The sequence below is a fragment of the Acartia tonsa genome, chromosome 4 (assembly GCF_053477335.1).
Source record: "Acartia tonsa isolate MP-2025a chromosome 4, ASM5347733v1, whole genome shotgun sequence".
In the NCBI taxonomy this organism is placed as follows: domain Eukaryota; kingdom Metazoa; phylum Arthropoda; class Copepoda; order Calanoida; family Acartiidae; genus Acartia; species Acartia tonsa.
The window spans coordinates 21,746,827-21,764,563 of record NC_137263.1 but is presented as its reverse complement, the minus strand read 5'-3'; the positions used below and the strand labels follow the sequence as shown (position 1 = coordinate 21,764,563).

General features: G+C 31.3%; 1 protein-coding gene across 3 annotated transcripts in view; it reads left to right on the top strand.

Annotated features, from left to right (window-relative positions):
- Positions 1-1,021: 1,021 nt before the first annotated feature.
- Positions 1,022-17,737, top strand: part of LOC145316437 (acetylcholinesterase-like) — a 65,519-nt gene continuing 48,803 nt past the window's right edge. For all 3 annotated transcript variants that reach the window (XM_080156916.1, XM_080156917.1, XM_080156915.1), the window contains exons 1-2: positions 1,022-1,227; positions 14,126-14,232. In XM_080156916.1, the coding sequence (XP_080013042.1) occupies positions 1,040-1,227; positions 14,126-14,232 (295 nt within the window). In that variant the 5' untranslated portion in view covers positions 1,022-1,039. The remainder of the gene's footprint in view (positions 1,228-14,125; positions 14,233-17,737) is intronic.

The window sequence follows — 17,737 nt, the reverse complement described above, 5'->3', positions numbered from 1 at the left end:
CATTTTTATAGGCACTATTAAATGCTTCAATTTATGTATAGCTGCCGACAACCCGAATAGTCAGTTAACAACAGTACAAACAAAAACAAAATATGATAAAACATAATTAAGCCGCTAGTTTTTTTCTTTAGCCGAGTCACCGAAAGCAGCTGTCAAGTCCTGATACATACTTACTTACTTACATACATATATTTCTACTACAAGGGTTTTAGAGTCAAAGTTAAACCGAACACACAAAAACTTTATATTTTTAACTACAGAAATAGTTTTTTTTTCAATTTCCTTTTTTCTGTCAATTAAATAGGATTTTGTGTGCTGCGTACTGTATTCTTTTTATGTATGTTAGTTTGCAATTTTTAAGTGCATGCATCTGAAAAGGAGAAAACATTTGAATTTACTTTATGAACTATGATATATGGATATAGTTCGTTCATCTAGTAGAAAGGGATTAGGAAAATGGGTAATATCCTCTTAGAAATATTTTTTCAATTTTGAAAATTTGAGTACCCCCCCCTTCCCCCACAGAACTATGAACTCTGGCCGCTGCGCCTGCCTAGCATAAAACCTGACCTAACGCCTCCTAAGAGGAGAACGCTGGAAAACGGAAAATGAGATGAATCTTTAGCTTAGTCAGCTACAAGTTTCGAGTACACGATAATCTGGTGTAAGATCAAAGCAATAATAAATCCATTACTATGTTCAATTTGAATTGAAATTAAGAGATCTAATTTATGTCACCTTGACCTTATCAAAGCAAGCGAAAACGCGACATTTGATAAAACATCTGATTTTTTAGGAATCTACTTTAGACAATTGATTGTCAGTACGTCGAGCCCATAAAAAAATAAAAATAAATCATTAATTGGGGTGGGGTTAGTTTTTAAAGAATCTTTACTAATATTTTTAAAATCTTATTACTTGGAAGTTTTACTTGAAAACTTCAGTTTTTTAAAATATATATATGCATGAAAGTATTGGAAAATCTTTATCGAATTAACATAAAATCTTAAATTGCAGACAGTAAAATAATGATATTGAGATGATAGAGGTGTACCTAGTAATCCACCTGCTGGTGTCCTCTTTTCCTCTGCTCCACGGTGATGACAGTCTTGTTGTGGACACGTCCAGTGGCAAGGTGGTCGGCGAGAGGATGGTCAGCGACCTGGGCAAGGAGGTCGAGGTCTGGGGCAAGATTCCGTTTGCGGAGCCGCCTGTTGGTAATCTCAGGTAATATTTTATAGTAATAGGTTACGAAGCTACTCTATAATAATTTTATGTTGGTTGGTCTTTATTTTTTTTGTTTTAAAATTAAAACTTCACCATTCCATTTTTAAAGCACATATTGAATTACTTTTTTGGCGTATAGATGGATAAGCTTTTTCAATTTCATTACTTGGCTGCTATTATAATTAGATAAATAAGATTTATTTCTTGAAAATTAGTTCTGCAAAAATTTTACATTTACTTAACAAGGATAACAGCAATCCCAAATTCAAGCTAAAACTTAATAAAATAGAAATAGGTTTGATAAAATTTAATTCTTTTTTTACATCAATTATTATCTACAATTTTATGTGAGTCTAAAAAGTGAAAAGTACATTATTTTAAAAACATATTACTAATCATCAGGGGATTCATTAAGAGAAAGTAAAAATCAATAAATCGATTTTATTTTGCAGACAAATAATAAGCAAGCGTACTACCCCCATTTGTTGAAAATCATTTCTTTTTAAAGAGTACAACAAAACTATAAAACACGAGTAAAACCCTTTAAACAGAAACAAATTGGAAATATAATATAGAACATAAATCTTATTGCAATTACAGCTGGCCAGTAACCCCCTCCCCCCTTCCTCTCCCACACCTACCTCCTGGTGTTTTATTGGAGCTAGTTACAATTTAAGTGCACACAAAAATATAGATAAAGATTTATCATTTTTTAAATCAAAACAAGAATAGTTATTCATCGTGTTATAGATAGCTTTCTGCGAATAGAAAAATGAAAAAATATCAGAAAAGTGTCAGTTTTGTTAGCCCCTAGATGCCGAAGTGGCTTACGTAACTGGTATTAATATTGTATTATTCGTACAAATTGTCTATATCATCATAAGAAACATGATTTTTCTGTATGGCTCAGAACTGTTTCTCTTCTAGCGGATAATAATCGGTTTCGAATCCATACTGGAAAAATATTTCCTTCAGCCTTACTTTTAACATTAGAACATTACTTTTCTATTGGTCTTAGTGAAAAAGACGAAGACTTTTGATTTTGCAACGCAATGATGAAAGCATACAAAAATTTAAAGAAGAAACAGAAAATTATTTAGTGTAGATAAAAAAATACCCGTTCAAAATATTAAATTATGGGATAATTTATATCATATTAAATTTGATTTTAATAGGCAAAATATAAAAATGTAAAATTTTTAAAAAATTGTTTCTGTTTTGGACGTACGGACTGACACATGCATTTGAAGAAAAGCTTCGCTTTTAGCTTGAAATGTTATGCACATCAAAAAATCATTTTCATAAAATCTTGCTTTTAGAGACTCAAAGGACTCAAATTTTGACTTCACTTTTTCATTTGTATTATGCAAAAAGTGTAAAAAAAATGAGAGATGTTTTTACAATTTCATATCTTTATTCTTTCTGTAAGAAAAATTGTAACTTCATTTTCTTGGTGCATATATCACACTTCAACCAAGTTAAATAATGTATATAGAATATACGTGGAAATTATATCAGTGAAAAACTTGTCTTCAATCTGGGTTGCTAACATAGACATAACTTTTTGGTCAGTTCGTTCATCAGTGGGAGGAAAGGAAATGGGGGTATAGGTAAACATTCCCCCTACTCTACGCGCCTAACATAACAGCAGTAGGTATTATTTAAAACGTATCTAGTATGGCCCGAAATTTCACCGACAGCAAGCCGACACTTCATATTGCCAATTACGCTTTTGCTTCAGGTTATTGTGCCCATATTTAGTCACATCAATTTTCTAGCCATGCCCTGGCTCAAGAACAGCAAGTATTGCTTATTTTGCATTAAAATTCTTAATTTAACAAATATTATTATGGTTTATGTTAAATTTATATTTAATAGAATAAACTTCTCATTCCCTGTTTATTATTAATTCCGAATATAAGCTGTAAATTGGCTGCGTGCAAAATCTAAATGCCCTTTCCGCCAAATTCAATATTTAATTGAACTCACTAAAATTCACACAAAACATCGGATTTTTTAATTGTAAAATAGCAGTTCTTGCTCTTCTGCATATTATCGAGTAGAATTAGAGTTTGATTATTGATAAATTTGCATTTTTCTGAAAGATTGAGAATGGGAACCTACTGCTGCTTTCTTTGAATAGGACGTCACACCCTTTTTATAAGCTTTATCAGCGAATGCACCTCTAGCATCTAGGGGCTATGTGCTCAAAAGTGCAGAAAATATAGCCTTAAAACGTACCAAGACTTAAATCTGAAAATAAAGTAGCCTTAATTAATCCTGGAATCCATGTGAAGTTTTTCTAAAATGAGGATCTCTATCGGTTTAGTAATTATCAAAATCTTAAGCCATGAGAGAAAAATATTTACAACTTCATCTAAAGAAAGTTTATGCAATGAAAGCGTTCGTTACTGTATTGTAAGACAATAAGCTCACAACTGTTAATTTCACAATGTTTCTGAAAAACTTTTGTATTTTTTTATAGTATTGAAGGAAATATGAAAACTGTGCAGTGTGTTTGTGCGTGTGTGTGTGTGCACTCTGAGATAGAAGAGCTTGGGATAAATTAGAGAACAAAATATATATATATATAGCCAGCTTACAATCCGGAAACTTAAATTGTTAAAATTTAAAATCATTTACATAAATGATATTCATTTAAAAAGCATAAACATTAGATTTTAGATTTGACATTTGGAATTTTAAATTCCAAAGATTATTAATGAAAATAAAGAACTCAATGACCTATAGCGAGATAAAAAAATAAAACATTATTTGTTTATAAAGAAGAGATTTTTAATTTTTTCAACTTAAAAATATGCAGTTACAAAAGTGTAAATTCTTTGAAATGTAAACCTGATGACAAAAGTTTAAATTACATTTTTTATTAATAGAAAATAAGTATAATATAGTTCTAAGTTTCTGCATTTTTTTTTTACTTGAGAATATTTATATCTTAGGTTGTTATTCCACTGTCATTAATTGGTCAGTTCGTTTATCCAGTAGTAAGAGGAGGGGGTAGTAGGGGAGATTGTTATTTGATCAAGTTTCACTTTATTAGATAGTATGAAAGATCCAGGTAAAGATAAATCCATTTATACAAAATATAATAACATAATATTACGATGGTAGACACTTTAATTACTGATGTGGCAGAAATAAGAGAGACCTACTTACTAAAACTTCAGGATCAGGGCAAAAACTTTAAATATTAAAGTAAAACAATAGAGGGGGAATGGGTTGATTAGCTGTATTCCCTGTGCCGACTTTCAATTAAGGTTTTCGAATATCAATAGCTTCAGAAATATTTAAAAAGCATGAAACAACTTGCTTGCAGACGAAAAAGGTCTCCAACACTGGATCCAGGTAGTTATCTGGATTGTATATCTATACATTTATTCTATAAATAATGTAATTTTTAAACAATTTTCAAGGCTGCTAAAAGACGAACGGCTGGTAGCAATGCGGATTGATCATTATAGTACCCAGATCCCCATATTTAGAAAAGACGAAATTATAAACCAGGAGCCTGCAAATAGTAATAGGTGGATGAAATTGGAATCTTTTCGCGTGAAAGTGTTCATTTTTAAAAGCGAAGCTTTTCTATAATTAGGGTCGGTCCGTCCGTCCATCCGTACGTCACAGTTAGCTCTTTTCGTAAATTTAAACAGGTTAGAATTGTCCTATCGATTCCAAACTTTGCATGGTGATTCCTGTAGTAGTTAGGTACAATTTAGAAAGCATAGCAATTCTATAATCAACACCAGAATGTCCGTACGTCTTTTTTAAACTTCTCGATTTTTAACTTTTTGACAACAAATTTTTGTATGTTAAAATTATCCGATTCTTCTGATGTTTTGATAACTGATTCCTATTTCAACAAGGTACAATGTTATAAGCGAAGCATCTCTATAAACAAGTCCTAAAATTTAAGTTCTGACAATCTACATGTGTAAACGTTCGTTTGTCCTTTCATTTCATAGCTTCGCTTTTATGGATGTTGTCATCCTTGTTTGTTCTTTTTTTATATTATTGGACATTGCTCTGCTGATTCTAATAGTGTTCGAAGTTAGTAATGTTCTTGGCTGTGATAATATTCCACACGCTATTGGTTGCTTTTCTCAATTGAAAGTCAACCCAGGGATCTCGGCATAACGTTATTTAACCCCTTCCCTCTCTATTCTTTAATTTTAATCTTTAAAGTATAAAAAATAGGCTCCTTTGTATTTTCCACTGGATCCCAAGTTTGGATCAGATTAAATGAAAACTTTGAACTACACAAGCGAGCTTTTCAAATTAATTGTGTTCTAAGAAACTTGTGTTTACAAGTATCAGAGAGCAGGGATAAGGCAACAGAAGAGAATTTTGTTTACAACTTTAGGCCAACTCTAATAAAAAAGTAAAACTGCTGGACCGATATTTTTCTACTTTACAGTGAAGCTTCTAGTAGGTCCATGGAAGGTTTAAAACTCTTTTAGGAGAAGGTACCTTATCATCCTAGAGAAATTGACACTGTAAAAAAATTCTCAATTGCCACTAGAGGCTTCTAGGGGGCTTATCCGCTTGTCAATGATGATATTTTATGGTTGAGACAAAGTTATTTGATTTTTGATATCTCATTGTACAAGTGCATGTTTTTTATCTAATTATGAATGAGGGAATAATACAGGATTCGAAAGAAAATTAGATTCGCCTGACAAAAAAAAGTTTTTCCTGTTGATATATAACAACCTTTGTCCCTGACAAACATACATCTTTCTCAGGGATGGAGGGTTCATTTGGCTGTTTTTTACACTAGTCCCCAAAATTTTTCTTATTCGCTGGCTTAACAACTTTGGGAATTGTATTTTGATTGGTTGGTTCATTGAGTTGAGTTTCCAAAGGTGCTACCACTAACAGTAATCGATCTACAGAAGTGGTAATTTTGAACATCAATTTATCGGTCATTGTATTATCCCTTTAGACCCCTGCATCTGTCTCAATTATATAAACATAAATACTCGCACAAAATAATTCAAATTTAAATTCAAGAAAATGTTGTTCTAAACTGTTTTTATTTCAGTTTACTTAATTTAATAAAATGAAATATAATATAATTCTTGAATGACCGCGGATACGGAAACAAAAAAAATTCAGATAGAGGGGACAATGGGCGGTTTTTTACACTAGTCCCCAAAGTTTCATAATAACGTTTTCTTATTCGTTTGCTTTACAACTTTGGGGACTTTGGTGAATTTTGATAAGTTATTTTATTAAATTGAGTGTTCAAACGGTTCAACCACTAATTGTAATCTACAGAAGGGGTAATTTTGTGTATCATCATTGGGGATGTACATCAATTTATCAGCCATTGTCTTATCTCTTTAGATCCCCGAAAAAAAATTTCAGAATGGCGTTCAAGATTTTTCGGAGGATTTTGGAGGAGTAATACCATTTCATTCTAATATTTTTGGGGTTAAATTTGTAAAATTTTATTATTTTGTTTTGAGGGAATTACAAACAATATACTATTCTTTATAACTATGGTATAGATTAGATATGCTATTTTTTTCACTCCAGAACCGGTTCAGTTGCGTTAGAAATAAACGAGGTAAAATTTTCAATCAACATACATTATTCTAAATTTCAAGTAACTTGATTTATTGTTTTTCTTGTGCCTATACATTTTCTAAAAGTCATGTGAATCAATATTTCCAATTTTCATATATTCAATAGCCTATATATATTTATATGTAGTGTTTTTAAAAGCGAAGCTTTTCTATAATTAGGGTCGGTCCGTCCGTACGTCCGTCCGTCCGTACGTCCGTAACGGATAGCTTTTTCCGTTAATTTAAGCATGTTAGAATTGTCCTATCGATATCAAATTTTGCATGGTGATTCCTTTAGTAGTTAGGTACGATTTAGAAAGCGTAGCAACTCTATAATCATTACCAAAATGTCCGTACGTCCATTTTAAACATGTTGATTTTTTTACTTTTTTAACAACAAATTTTTATGTGATCAAATCATCGGATAGATTTGATTTTTGGTATATTGATTCCTGGGACAACAAAGTATAATGTAATAAGCGAAGCAACTCCATAATCAAGTCCTAAAAATGTAAGTATGTCCATAAAAAATATCCTGTATCAAGCAGTTTTACAACAAATTTACTTATAATTTTGCTTTGACTCTTATAAATTTATAATATGATAATTAAGTTCTAACACTATACAAGTGTTAATGTCTGTTTGTCCTACCGTTTCAGTGCTTCGCTTTTATGGATGTTGTCATCCTTGTTAATATTTAGATATTTAGCCTTCCTAGACTATAGTCTGTAGGGGGAAAAAAGATATTAATTAGAGTAGAAACTTAATCTGTGAATGGTATAAATAAATCTTTCCTAAACAGCTCGATGGTTCTTCACAAGTTTTAGAGATTTTATGCTGCAGACAAAGAAACTTACTACTTTATTTATAAAATCGAGTGGCTACGTCCCTAAAGGTCTTGATGGTGGTGGTGGTTGAATTCGACCATTATTATTTTTAGTTTTAAAAAGAAAAAGAAAATTCCATCCCCTTATTTTTTTTATATATGACCTATGAGAAGCTAAATTGTAAAGGAGAACCATATCGGTTCAGCGGTTACCGATATCCTTCGGTACAAACAGACAGAGATCCTGTTAATTTAAAATAATGATAATTAGAGAGTGAATGTTTATATATTTGTATGGTACTCTATATAATCTCTATTATTGGGTGAATGTTTAGATATTTGTATGTTACTCTATATAATCTCTATTGTTGGGTGAATGTTTAGATATTTGTATGGTACTCTATATAATCTCTATTGTTGGGTGAATGTTTAGATATTTGTATGGCAGTACCATGCACCATCATTTATCAAATATCAAGTCTTTACAATATATCTATAATACAAAGTAGAACGATGTCTGTCCGTCTGTCCGTCTGACCGTCTGTCCGTCTGTCCGTCTGTCTGTCCCTTAAGATCTCGGTAACCACTGAACCGATCGGATTCTACTCTTCAGGGTATATACCTATTGGTCCTGTGGTGGTTTTAAGCTATTTTCTTGGGGGGTGGGACACCCCCAACCCCCCCAAAAACAAAAATCCCCCCCCATTTTTTTTTTTTTTTTTTTTTTTTTTTTTTTTTTTTTTTGCAGAAGATTTCCTTGGTCCTTTGTTCAAAAATATTTTTTATTCCAGCATTTATTTTGAATGAAAGAATAGCAACATTCTCTCACTAAAAACAATAAATATTAATTTTTTACGAATTTCGCCTTCATTTTTTTTATCACCTCTTGGGGCAAAGCCCCTAGAGGCTAGGGGCGAAGCCGCTAGTATATCATACATTAATATATATATTACTTTACTTTAGTACATATGTTAGAGACTATGGTATATATGTATAAAACACTTCAATTATTTTTTTTATATTTGAATATCTTATTTTATTACAAGCAGCTACACCCCTGCGGCCTCTAGGAGCATGTCAAATGTTTTTTTCTATCTATGTTAAGATCAGTTGTTTACCAACAACAAAAAATTAGATGGGGTTAGTAATATTTTGTTGTGATTTTTCTTGGGAGGTTGGTGGTACCCTCACCTAAAATAGTTATAAACCATCTCAGGATGAGAAGCTACTGTGTAAAGGAGAACCATTTCGGATCCTTCATTACATACAGACAGACAGATAGATAACCTGTTACTTTTATATAAGGATATATGCTTATATTAAAATAATCAATCCCTCTTTTTTTGATTTAAAGCATCAAAACTTGGAGGCAAACTTGTTTATTATAAAAAAACACTTTTTATGATTTTTATCTTTATAGATATTTTTTTCTAAATAGAAATAGATGTATTTAATTTTAAGGAGTTATGTAGGTAAGTAGTTTGTAGGTAAATATATGTGTAACATATGTTTAGACACATCAAACACATTAGAATGTGCATCAAAGCAGCCTGCATGGGCATAAATGATATCCTTGCTGCATAAGTAATAAAGGTTCATTTAGAAAATTGGAATTTTAGGTCAATATGTCATTTTGTGATAATTTTAATTTATGAATGGATATACAGGGTGAGGCAAATAAGACCGGACAAATTCTAACTTCTAAACAAATGAACATAAAATCGTCAATTTTAAAGATTTTATTGAATCTTAAAAACTGGCAAACAAAATAGGTATATGACTATTAGATTATTGAATAAAATCACTGCCAGCCTTAATCACCGCCTCTATCTGCCTCCTCAACTGCCGGCAGGTCCAGGTCAAAATGTACATGTCCAAGCTGGCGTAGTTCTCCTTGATAGTGGCAATGAGGGAGGTCTTTTTGGTATGGGCACGTCTATTGGTGCATGCTTCAAAGTAGCCCTAGGCCCAAAAGTCCATTGAATTAAGATCGGGCTGCTGGGAGGCCACATTTCCTTAGGAACGTGAATAACCGCAGGATCCAAATTCGCCCAACTTTCAAGCTACCCTTATACACGGAGGCTCTTATTTGGACCACAGTTGAGCTAAAACGACGTTCTGTACCTTTTTAGAAATGGCATGAAGTTTCAGCTAGGGTTGTTAGCGCAACCCATAGTCTAAAATGAGCTTTTAAGTTAAATATGGGTCCCTGAAGTCAATTACCGAGAAATTTTCACGATTTTTGACGTTTTTTACATCTCAAAATCTGCACCGTTTCACTTTGCTGGAGTACTACGACCAAGCCATTAAAGATAGAGAGCTCTAGTCTTTTCTAGTGTCTTACTTATGTATCTAACAGTATCCCCAGCAAGTTACATAACTCTACCTCACCTACAAATGGGCTAAGGTCAGATTTAGTGGGCCCTAGTCGAGAATCCAGTTTAAGCCACCGGCGCATTTGGAATCTGCCTTGTTGAACATATGCGCGGCCAGCTCGTTGTACACGTCCATCTTCGTCCAAAGATTTTTTTGTGCTAAAAGGTCATTACCTAAGCTTGTTATAGTGTGGTCAAACGTCCTTATTGGTCATATAGTTTTGGCGCTATGGTCGTTTAAAGTTTGTCCGGTCTTATTTGCCCCACCCTGTATTATTACTTGGATCTTACAACAGATTTCTGTCTAATAAAGTGAAAATTGCAGTGGGCTAAAATAACGATTCCCCCCTTCTACCCCATTCCCTCCCATCCTAATGTATGAACGAACTCACCAAGAAACGAGTAATATGTTAGCAATCTAAATGACAACTATATTTCCCACGTCTTAATAATCATATTCTGCTTCCATTCTTTATGATATTTTCTGGAAAAAAATGTATACCAACTTTGAAAATATTCTTGAAGAGTAAAGGACTCTTGTAAAAATATTGGTTCTGGCCGGAAAAAATTGCACATCAAATCAGCTGATTCTAAAGATATTAAAGAATAATTTCTCAAGTATGGCATCGAAATCGATTAAATCCGCTGGATTAGAACCAGTTCTTAGCCAAACTGAAAAATCATGTAAAGCATCATGTATATATACAGTTTTCCACGAAAAATAAAAAAAACCTGGGCCTTAATCTAATAATTTTTCATTTTATTACCCGCAGAAAGCTGTCTATATTACGAGGCGATGGATAACTATTCTGCTTCTGATCTTTATACTTTTTAAGCTCACCAACCTTTATTTCTTTCTTGGTTAATATATATTTCATCTACAAATACACTCAGATACATCTGTATTTATATCTCAAGAACATTCCAGGGATGAGACAATGGCTGATAAATCAATGTACATCTTAATGATGCTACACAAAAGTAGACCTTCTGCATATTATAATTAGTGGTTGAAACGTTTGGACACTCATCTTAATGAACTAATCAATCAAAATTCAATAAAATTCCCCATAGTTGTTGAAAATGAAAATGATATTATAAAACTTTGGGGACTAGTGTAATGAACAGCCAAATGTCCCCTCCCTTCCTAAAAATATCTACAGTTTGTAGAAGTCGAGATTATAAAATTTATCCTAATGTTTTCAATATCGATTTCAAATTTTGCATGGTGATTCCAGTAGTAGTTAGGTACGATTTAGAAAGCGTAGCAACTCTATAATCATTACCAGAATGTCCGCACGTCCATTTTAAACATGTTTATTTTTTTTACATTTTTAACAACTAATTTCTATGTGATTTAATTATCCGATTGTATTGATTTTTGGTATACTGATTCCTAGGACAACAAAGGACAATATTACAAGCAAAGCAACTCTATAATCAAGTCCTAAAAATGTAAGTATGTCCATAAACATTATCCTGTATCAAGAAGTTTTTCAACAAATTTACTCACAATTTTGCTTTGACTCTTATTCATTTATATTTTCAGTTTTCAGTTTTGACACTACACAAGTGTTAATGTCCGTTTGTCCTACCGTTTCAGGGCTTCGCTTTTATGGATGTTGTCATCCTTGTAGATGATATAACTTAAACTTTTAATTTCTAATAGATGAGACCCATTCCCTATACATATTTAACTTATTTTTCATTTGGATAAAATAAAAAGTAATAAATAGTAAAGAGGTTATGCAAAAAAAGTTTTTTTAATGATATCTTTAAATCTTTGTTAATTTTTCAAATGTTTCAAAATTTATGCCCAAATGCAGTACTTTAGAAATAATCTCGATTCTACAAGATTGCATGTTTATCGTTTTTACAATGTTCGTTCGTCAGTAAATATTATAAGTAATGAAATATTTTTTATGGTGAGTTTTTTCTAAAGTAAGTCATAACTACTTATTCTTTAGTTAAAGTAGCTTAGGATATGTTCACATACTCTTCTTTTTTGCCTTCGGAAACTGTAAACAGATGAATATGTACATGTTTGAATGGATTTTTAATTACTTGGATCTTGCACCAGATTATCATGTACTCTGAAAAGGTGAAAATTTTAGCTGGTTAAAATAATGATACCACTTTACACCATCCTCTCCCCTACCAGTGGATGAACAAAGTGATCATGAGCGATATTCATGTTAGGAACCTAAATTTCCATGTCCTAATATCCACTATATTCTATATCCATTCATGTTTGTTTTATATTTTGTACTGGTATATAAAAGAAAAACATTGCTTCTAGCTAAAATATTGGGAAGGGGGAAAATCTTGTGGCAAAATATTATATATTTTATTAAACATTGAGAAGGATATTCCGCTGGTCATAAATGTATTTATGTGAGCTGCTGATACTAAATACAAATGATACTTTTTTCCTTTTCTTTCTTAAAATAATATAAAATAGAAGAGAAATAGTTTTTGTCTTGTGCTAGTTTATTATATTTTCTTATTTACGCGGCTACTCTATCAATAAGGCCCGTCCATCTCTTTGTCACGTTGCATACTTTTAAGCTTCTTTTAAAAAGGGAGTCATTTCTTTTCCGTTTAGGTGTAATCCTTTAGTCACATTTTCTTGTTAAGAACAGTTTGACTTAAAAAGAGCATTTGAAAAGTTTTCAATGGCGGAGATTTTCTATGATTGGTGACAGTTTTTTTTGTTGATTTAGACATGTTAGAATTGTCCTAACGATTTCAAACTTTATTTTATGATTCCTTTAACAGTTAGGTACGATATAGAAAGCTTAGCTACTCTTTAATCGTTACCAAAAAGTCCGTACTTTCATTTAAAACATGTTGCTTTTTAACCTTTTCAACGAAATTTTTTTGTGATATAAAAATACTATTCATCTGATTTTATGGATGCTGTGAGCCTTGTTTTTAAATGTAAATTTTTCGAGTTTTTTAAAGATTCTATGAAAAATAAGAGTTTGTATACTGCGCTAATTAAGGACATTAATGTTCTCGTTCTCATTCAATTATTTTCTTATATTTTTTCTTTGTTCTAATATAATAGCCTGGAAACTTGATTATAGAAATGTCAAATCAATATTTTCTAGATGATTAATATTTTATAAGTAAACTATCAAACCAGTTTTACCCATGTACAAATTGTCCTAAAGGATAAGACAATGGACGATAAATTTATGTACATTCCTAATAATAATAAACAAAATTAACCCTATTGAACTTTTAAATTATTGATGGAAAAGTAATATTTTTAAACCAAACTTATCGGTAGTACCCAAAGTTTTTAAGCTATCCTGTGAGATAATGTGTTTGTAAAACTTTGAGTACCAGTGTTATTTACAAAATTGCTGAAATTCAGAAAGCTCAGGGTGAACGTGTTTATAATTTTATTATAAAGATGCTCCGCTTTAAAAGAAATATTATTTTGTCATGGTTTCCTTCCTTCGTAAAAGTATTTAGGAGATCATAAATTTAGTCGCTTGGCACCGAACAAACATAATTTTATCTCTACATTGAATAAAAATCCTACATATCTCCAGGTCTACATTCTAGATTAGTTAGATATTTAATTCAGGCTGATTAGTATCTCCTATACGGCTACAATTTTAGGAAAATTCGTATCGAGGTTATTAAGGCTGTTTCAGACTTTTTTTATATGGTCGCTACCCTAGCTTCTAGAGGGGTAAGGAAAGACAGAAAATAGCCTAAAACCATCCAAAGACTTTGATTTGAAAATAAAAATCATTCAAGGACTTATGTGATGCTGACCTAAAACTCAATCGGTTCAGCAGTTATTAAAATATTTAGCTTCAGACAAAAAAACTTAGAGAAAATGTAGTGAAATCCTTGGTACATTTGTTGTACGGTATTAAAACAGTTTTCCGCGAATATGTAAGGAAACAGTTTGGAATATTTGTTTTGCTTGGCAAACCTGAAAAGAAACAGTGCTATGGCTTTTTATTTTATTTTCCGCGGCCATTTTTAAAAATGTCTAATATATGTGTTAATACAACATTTCAGTTTTATCAAGTGCAAACTAATCGAAGTCGGAGCCGAGTTAAAATAATAACCATTGTTCGTTTTAGGTTCCAACATCCGAAGCCAATAAAGAATTGGAAAGGAGTGCTGAATGTGACTGGGAAACCCAACAGCTGTGTCCAGACTGAAGGAATAGCATTTCCTGGGCATCCAGGTAGAACTTTTGGGTATAGTCTCTTTCGTGGCAGATTCGTCGTATTTTTAAAATCGCTTTTAATATGTTATTTTAGGTTAGGTTAGGTTATATTGGGTTAAGTGATTGCCTTGCAATTGACCCTGCAGGGTTAGAGCCCCCCTTAGGGGCTAGAAATAGGAGAAAAGCTAATGTGAAGAATACGAAGTATCGCCCCTTAAGGAGCGTTACATTTGTTAGATAAGAAGCTAAAGATTGAAACTTATGATAGTGCCGAAAAAATGACGGCATACAATACAAGTGACCAATGATAGGCAGTATGCATTTGATTTGACCAATAGTAGGCCAGTATGTTGTCTTTTTTTTAGGCACTATCATCAGTTTTTCTAGATTTCTTTTTTACTGGAATGGTGTATAAATCTTAATAAGAGAAGGGCTAATTGAACTTTGTGGGGTAGGGGGGAGGGGGACTAAAAAATGTCTTGCGAAGCAACAATAAATTTTTAAGGGTGGGTTAGCCCCCCTCCCCACCATTCACTGTTATTCCTTGTAATTTTTAAAGATAGAAAAATTAATATAATCTAAGTATCACTAGGTATCTTATGAATTTTTTAAAAAGCTATATCCATAAGATAAATAATATTTGCAATAAAAAAGTAAAATATTATATGAGAATACTTTGTACAAATAAACTTAAAAATAGAGCAAATATATAAGTATTGATATTATATATTAAGAATAATATATCCGTTATCTTTATAAAAGAAAGTTTCTGGATTTATATTGGTATGTTTTCCAGTAAGATCTTGAAAACGGCTGAAAAAAAACATTTTACACACATCATTAGAGTTTTTATGTATTAAAAGCGAAGCTTTTCTATAATTAGGGTCGGTCCGTCCGTCCGTCCGTCCGTCACAGAGAGTTAGCTCTTTTCGTTAATTTAAACAGGTTAGAATTGTCCTATCGATTCCAAACTTTGCATGATGATTCCTGTAGTAGTTAGGTACAATTTAGAAAGCGTAGCAACTCTATAATCAATACCAGAATGTCCGTACGTCCATTTGAAACATGTCGATTTTTTAACTTTTTTGACAACAAATTTTTGTATGTTAAAATTATCCAATTCTTCTGATTTTTTAAAAACTGATTCCTATTACAACAAGGTACAATGTTATAAGAAAAGCATCTCTATAAACAAGTCCCAAAAATGTAAGTATGTCCTTAAACAGTATCATCTATTTATGCAGATTTGCAACAAATTTACTAACAATATTGTTTGTACTGATGCATTAATATTCTGCTAATTCAGTTCTGACAATCTACAAGTGTTAATGTTCGTTTGTCCTTCCATTTCAGAGCTTCGCTTTTATGGATGTTGTCATCCTTGTTACTTAGTAAAGCAAATGCAATTCAATTTTTGAAGCAGTCAACAAAGATTGCATTAATTCTAAGTATCATTTTATGGCAGCAATTTTTGACAAGTGACTTTGTATAATGGACACAGAGTAAAACATACTGAAAATCTTAGTTCTAGAGTAGTTATGCTACTAAAAAACTAGTTACTTGTGAGAGGTAATATTTAGTTTGAGAGGTAAGAAAATAATCAAGTGATAAGTGGGAAAACTTTTCTCCAGAGAATATTCGTAGGAAAACAGAAAATAAGAACTTTTTTGTTCATTAAGAAAAGCATAAAATATTTACCACACAAAAATCGCAGCTACTCTAAAATTGGAGTTTATACATAGCCGTCCGTTTCTAACAATCTCCAACAAATTAAATCATTTCAAATTACTTTAACCTTCTTTATATGGACTTATTCATATTTTCTGTTCTTTTATTCTTTAAAATTATTTTTAAGATAAAACTAGTTTTTATAAAAAAAAACCTGAAAAACATAAAAGTATAAGATAAATTCTCATTAACCAGAGGATTTCTTTTAAGAAATTTCATAATTTAATTTCATGAAACATATCAGAACTTTACGTTTTCCCGTAGAAAATAACACTACCTTAATTTGTTATAGAGGAATAATTATTATTAATTAATTTTGATCAAAGAAATCTTCATTAAAAAATTAACAAAAAAAAAGTTAATCTTTCAAAGCAGCCTAGTAAAAATCTATATGGACTGACGGACCAAAATAAGTAAAGAGTGGCTTTGTTACCAAAACAGAATACTGAAAATGTAGAAACTAATTCTGTATGTCAATATTTATTATTTTCTTAACACATAATAAGTAATAAATCTTTATTATTTTAATAAATATTAATAATAATAATAATCGCTTTGATAGAATAAACCATCTTTAACATATTATATTCTTGTGGATTCAAACGTAAATTTACATGTTAAATTTAAGAAAATCAAATATTTTGTAAATCCAAGTGTATCAGTTAGACATAATAGCATAAGTGTAGTTTTGACTTTGGCAAAATATTTAATTGTTCAGATTCAGCAGTTCTTTTCATAGCAAAACACACTTTTGAGGCATAATTAACTAGATGCTTATACACTTCAAATATCGTGCCTTCCTAGAAATTACCAGTTCAACATCAAATCATTAGTTTTTAACTAGATCACATTTGACACTTACAAAAGAGTTCTTATGCTTAATAAAATAAACCATATTGTAGAAGAAAACCTGCCGCGAGGGATAAATGAAAAGAAGTATTATAAAATGTTTTAATTCACATTAAAATAGTATTATTGCATGATAATCGATGTATCATTACTTGAATGTTATACCAGAGTTTCATTTATTTACTCTAATAAATCGGTAATCGCAGCGAGCTAAAATAACGATACTACCTATCCACCTTCCATTCTACTAAATGAACTGACTAATGAATGAAGTCCATGTTAGCAACCTAAATTGAAAATAAATTGTCATAATATCTACTTATATTCTATATCCATTTGTATATGTATATTATCATGCAGCTATGAAAAAAATAATACAGACATTCTAGAAAACTGGCGCAACCTTTAGATGTCATTTATTATGATTATGAGGGTTAATCTTGATGTAAGCTTTCTTTTGTATATCAGAGATCTAAAAGGGTAAGACAATGGCCGGTAAATTGATGCATATCCCAAATGATGATTCACAAAATTACCCCTTAATTAGATTACAATTAGTGGTTGAAATGTTTGGACACTTAACTTAATGAACAAACCAATAAAAAAATAAAAAAGGCCCCAAAGTTGTAAAACAAACAATATGAAAAAGTTACTTTAAACTTTTGGGACCAGTGCAATAAACAGCCCAATGTCCCTTACATCTCTGAGTTATATGAATTATATATTCTCTCACATACTCAACAACAACACTCGGTCAAGGTGTTTATGCAAATAAACAGAAAACTTTAGTAAATTATGTTAAAGTACTTTACATTTTTAGATTTATTAAATTATTTTGACATTTTTAAGCAACCGCTTATTTTTTAGCCCAAAAACAATACTTTTTATTCATGAGCCTTGATTCAGCAAGTTAATTTCATCTGAAATTGCTGAAATTTTGGATATT